At 39.5% G+C, this 6000-nt stretch overlaps 1 protein-coding gene across 1 annotated transcript in view; it reads right to left on the reverse strand.

Annotated features, from left to right (window-relative positions):
• LOC124176111 (probable G-protein coupled receptor B0563.6) overlaps positions 1 to 5240 on the reverse strand; it is a 31402-nt gene extending 26162 nt beyond the window's left edge. The window contains exon 1 of the mRNA XM_046556969.1: positions 4938 to 5240. Within this exon, the coding sequence (XP_046412925.1) occupies positions 4938 to 5157 (220 nt within the window). The 5' untranslated portion in view covers positions 5158 to 5240. The remainder of the gene's footprint in view (positions 1 to 4937) is intronic.
• Positions 5241 to 6000: the final 760 nt, after the last annotated feature.

Genomic DNA, 6000 nt, shown 5'->3' on the forward strand with positions numbered 1-6000 from the left:
GCAGCAGTTTTACGAGGAAACAGCACTGAACTATAAAAAAAAATTTTCGCGTAAGCCACCCTCTTATATATATTTATATGTGTACAGCTGCTTGCTGACGGTGATAAATTTTACATTTTTTTCTACCAATTCGTCGATAGTTTTTCCCCAAGTTCTGTCAGCTCACTTCCCCAACTTGAAAAAAGTTCTATGAGCGAAAAAACTCCAGGTTACTAAAGTCGCAAACAACACAAGGTTTCGGTGAAGACAGATCCGCGGTATTGTCGTGATTTCTTTGGTCGTTGGTAGTGATCGATAAACTCAAGGAAAAGTTTCTAGTTCTCCGTTTACAAGAAGAAAAATACACTCGCAATCAATATATATATATATATAAAGCTAATAATATGTCCTATGCCTTCTGAAGTCCACATTACCCAAAAAATACGATACAATTGTTTCTCGGTATTTATCAAGCTCTGCAGAGAAAAAATTTTGCATTTTCGATTTTGCACGTTGTTCTATCACTTGGATTGCTGGAAGTCTGGACCCAACGAGAATGACTTTTAGCCACAGGATTTAAGAACGTGGCCCTAATTTTAATTGAGAATTATACGTCTGGATCAAAAACTCATTATTTCTAATTTGTTGCAAAGGCTCATCGTGTCATGCGACTTATTTATTTCGTGTGAACCTGTATGATGATTGTTTCTCAACTTAGAGTAATTTAACCTACTGTGATGTAAGCCATGAGCAAAATTATCATGGAAGATTGTTAACGAGTTCTAGCAGGATTGTACATAATTTTATAAATAAGCCCGAAAGAACCAAACCCTGTCGGAATTCCCTTGGATAAAAAATTATACCAATCTATACTACCAGGAAACTTGGGATTCAAATATGGTGTGAGAGTTTCCTGTCTTTCGATGGAATTACTTTGTCTGTACAATATCCGGTGTGTCCATTATACGACCGTACAAACGGCCCCGGGCTACCGGATTATTCATGATTATATACTTTTTAGTAAGATTTTTCAATGTCAAACTATAATATATTTATTCAATTCTGTAAGGAATCAACGAACCTAGGATCAATGCGATATAATAACTGACTTATTCGATAATTCTCGCGTTAAGAGCGATATAATAATGAAAATAGGCACTAAATGTTGAAGGAAAAATATTTTGGAAATATTGGTCGTGTGTCGAGTTTCGTATCGTTTGTTCCCAATTAGCATCTTAAAAATATGTCACTCTAAAATCTCAGCAATATACTGATTCTGTATATTATTTTACCTATACTTGCACACTTGTTATTGAAAAACCCGACGACGCGTATATTAGGGTGGTTCTTATTAGTCCGATGTTCGAATTTCAGCTGCGCGACCCCCTCATTTGTCTTTAAATAAAAAAACAAAAATTTTGAGCACAACATTAATGTCCTAACTTGATTTTTACCATCCGCTGTAATGACGTGAAGTTTTCCATTTAAAATACACGTGATTTTTATCTTCTGATGTTGTTATTTTACTGAAACATCTAATCTTTGACGAAAGAAAATTCACGATAAATGGAATTGACGGGGATCTATAGTACTTTTAAAAGGAAAAAAAAAATATATTTTCACCATTCTAAGACATTTTTACACTGCTTGTTTGAATATTTATCTTTGTTTTAATTGAAAATGATGGAATGAATGCAAGATATCAGTCGTATCTCACGTTTATTACGTATTCAGGATATCTGGAAATATAATGTGAAGAATTCTAGGTTCTAACGAAGTCATCAAAGAGACATTTAGGTAACGATCATCCGCTTTTAATTTAAAAAATAGAAAAATATTCAATAGACCACCCTAACGTAGTACATACAATGCACGTAATGTGAGTTGAGGCTCACTCGTACCATCTATGGCAAGGCGAACTGGCGTATTGGTGGTAATCAATCGCAAAACGACCAAAACAGTCCTCGACTGAAGTTTAACTTATTATTTATCTGTCTTTTCGTCTGGAAAATTGTGCTGCGCTGCACCGCAGATATTACCAATATGCCAGCATTGGATCTTCACTGTCGCATATGCAGGGCTCAATGGCACGAAAGCATATAAATTTAGCGAAAAACAGGCCAGATGAATTTTCTGTAATCCTGTTACGTCAATTTTGAGCGAAAACTCTGTTTACAATTTGTTTCAAACAGTATCGCGGAGCAGAATAAAATAGAGTTGACATTGCTTGCTTAATCCTGTTTCAAAGTAGTTTCACATCGAATTTAAATCACAGGTGATTGCAATTTGGGGTTGCCGGTATTTATCGCCGGTCCGCAATAACGTATGCCGGATACGCGACCGTTTAAACTTCATCCGGAAACGCCTAGGGCTGGAACTTAAGCTACGCTGGGGACAAGCACGGTTCAACCTCGCTTAACATCAAATAACCTCCCGAGCAGGGACAATAGCTGGGACCCTGGACTAAATTGCACCCGTTCCCTTGAGGGGGCATCGGTTCTACGAGTGAAAAATTCCACAACTTAATTTACGGATTCGTCTCTATATCTCCGACTGCTCTACAAGTTTGTTTGTACAAATTGACCGTTTCTACATTAATACGGTAATTGTTTCACAATCTCAGCATCCGCATATTAGAGTTTTATGAAATTTGGGTCTTCCGATTCCGCTGCAAATACCAGTGTCAGCTGCTGATTTATCGGCCAAAGTAGTCATTTATCTGCTGTTGGTGGACACACGGTTACGGTATTAGAAATTACCCGGCATGGACGCGTCTCTTTGAAATTGTCGAATGGTAGACTCGAATATACGGATTCCGTTTACTTACGTCAGCAAAAAGGCAGACGTGACAGGGTTAGATTATATTAGTCCGAAGTGAACGCGAAGACAGAATCGAGTCAACGAGCCATTTCCTTCTAATGCAGGCCTCTGTTGGTTCTCGACACTGGCGTGGAATCCACTTACTGGGCGTTCAAAGAACTACAAAAACATACACTTACGACGGACTTCTTTGAGTATTTTTCCCGGTTTCAGTCAGTGAAAATGTGCAGTTTTTTGGTTGCAGACCTGTGTCATTTTCGATTCATTTCGTCTCGAGATCCTCGGTAGGACATCGAGACTACCGTCCACTGGTCGAAACCTTGAACATCCATCAACTACATACTCGCGATCAGCCCTCTATCAATAGTGGAGGAATGAAGGCCGTAGTCACAGCATGATCTCGTCTTAACTTTGCACCTGCTCCCTTATCAAGTTCGGAGCTAGGAGGCAGCCTCATATGCTGGGTGGATAGCTAACGTGAAATGCATAACGGCGCTCTTCCCTCGAATTTATTCAAATCGCGAAAATTGAATTTTTCCATCCTATTCCGTTGCCTGGGGAAAAATAGTTGCGAGACGAAAAGGTAACACCTTGTTACACTGTTCACGTAACTATTTGTACGAAACAAGATTCCAAAATTTCTACACATATATCCGACCTCGATCCCTCGGGTGACGGGTTGCGGGTATAAGAATAAGGGTGAGCGTAAGCCAAAGTATAATGAGATGTGCGTAGGTACCTACGCGAATGAAAGCAAAGAGGATGAAAGATATTCTGGTTATCTCTCGCGGCTTCCACTTTATTGCCGTTTTTCTCCCGCAGCTCTTTCGCGCAAGGACCTTTCGGCGAGGACTCGCGGGGGCGGCAACCTCCACGATCCAAGTCCACCTGTTGGCCATATACAACTTCGTAGTGACAATTATAAGCTTCCACCACCAACGCTACTCGAGTCTCCTCTGATATTCGCTATTCTCCGACTTGAAACGCGTACCGATGGAGTCGTTGCGCAAACGGCTACCAATTAGGTGGGATTTCAGATTGCATTTCCTAGGGGATTTTACTGCCGCTATTACGAAATCTCGTTACTGTGACCATTTATTTATTTCTTTTTTTTTTCTTCTTCTTTCTCTCTCTCTCTGCACGTCTCTATCATTATCCGTGGTAATTCCTAGGCACCCAAGACGATCTATCCGCTATCGTGGTGTGTGTACGTGTGTGTATATTACACGTGTATACATGTATGCGTGTATGTATAGCGAGTCACTTGCTCCTCCGGCTTTCTGCAATTACCAAAGCTGGTAAAGCATGATGCCCCGCAGGGAAAACTTCCCTCGTAAAAGTTTCACGTGGTAGTACAGCAGCAATCGGTTTTCGACACGTATACCCCAGGCAGCGGACGATATGTTGGGGGCTCGGCATACCGTGTGCAACGCGATCAAGATGTATTACGCTCAAGTTCGCCGTACCGTTAATTCTCCGTGTATCATCTTCGATTATGTCGTTAAATTTGCAACAGGCACGACGATGGTTTCTTTTCAATCGAGCAAAAATTTTCATCGCAATGGTTTATGCGTAAAACATTCGAACGGCAATGAAAGAATAATCAGGAATGAAAACGATGTTCATTTGCATTCCTTTCAAATGCCGCATCACCTACAGTCACAATTATACAATCGTTTAAGCCTTTGAGGGTCTCAGTTTTTTTTTCACATTTCCAATATATTTTTGCACTCTTCATATTCGCGTGAACACTTTTCAGACTCTTGGGTGCTTAATTCAATAAAATTTCATGTAAAATTACAACAATTTCCTTATTTATATGTTCGCTACAAACAATGAGCGTGAACGTTTTTTTTCGTAACGGAGACAGCTGAGAGTCTGAAATAATTTTTACGTATTCTCCGCGCACAGAATTATATTATATCTTGTTTCAAAATTTTCCGTACGTTGGTTGAAAACAACAATGGTAATTTCAGAAAATTCCCGCAATTTTGAATTTCGTAATTCTCATTTTAGAATCGTAATCAGCGACTCCGAAAACTTATGGATCGCCGATGGTTTTATAAATTTGTTTGATAGAAAGTGCACCCCTCAAGGGGGTCAAGGGTGAATATTAAACTCAAAACGAGAATGCTTACCCCTCATGTAGATGTAGGCAGTTCCTCGCATGTTTCTCCTCGTGAGAACCACCAAGTTGAGGATATTCCCGATGATCCCCAAACAGCAAATTGCTGGTAGGATGATACCATAACTGATGCGCCTCAGGGATGCGGTTCGTGGATCTTCTTGCATCGATCCGTTCGCCGCCAGTGAGCACAACCGTGTAACCGATTCAGTCGCGTTGACGTCATCGGTCATTTTGTTGAGATTACGTTTGCAACATTTTTAGAAAGAAATTTAGTGAATATCGTTTGAAACTATTTGCCTCGGACTGCACGGTATCCTTTAATCGTTTCTACGATCCTTTCGTAATATCGTTTCTCCAAAGTTCGTCACTCAATTTATGTAATCGATACACAGCCATACACAACTGTAAATGTCACCCGATATGGATTAATTTCTTTATCAAATGAAGTTTTGTTTTCTCAGCTGCAAGTGTTTACACCTCGGCGTTGTGCCTCCTGAGTCCCGTCTGGATTACCTGAAGCAAGAAAGCCCTCTTTGTTATTAATAATGCAGCACACAATTCACTAATTGAAACTCAACTTCCAATACTTTCGAGTTGGAAATTATATGCCCGAAGTTTTGAACATTCATTTGAATCAGCAGAGATACAGGCTTATGTACCAGGTACGTTTTTATGCTAAAAAAAAAACCAAAAATTCCCACGGCAAGGATCTCGAAGCGCGAGAGATCGCAATCAGTTGCTTCAATCAGGTTGAAATTGATTTACAATTTCCTTATGCATCAAATTTATTTCGAAATGTATGTCCTCAACTTCAGATATATTCGAAATTACTACCGAATGTTTACCAACACTAGAGTTTTCTTTCATTGTGGAGGCGTTGTCAGAGTGCCGATGAAGAGAACTGATCCCAGTATTTCATACTTTTTTCTTACCAGAGTGATGAAAACGTTTCAAATTACGAAAAACGATAATGCTTTTGCTATGCTGCTTTCATGTAAGATAATTGTGAAGGGTTCAAAAAATTTATACAACAAATGAGGATTTTGTTACTCTAGAGAAAAAAAAGACCTTGA

Source organism: Neodiprion fabricii, chromosome 2 (genome assembly GCF_021155785.1).
Source record: "Neodiprion fabricii isolate iyNeoFabr1 chromosome 2, iyNeoFabr1.1, whole genome shotgun sequence".
NCBI lineage: Eukaryota > Metazoa > Arthropoda > Insecta > Hymenoptera > Diprionidae > Neodiprion > Neodiprion fabricii.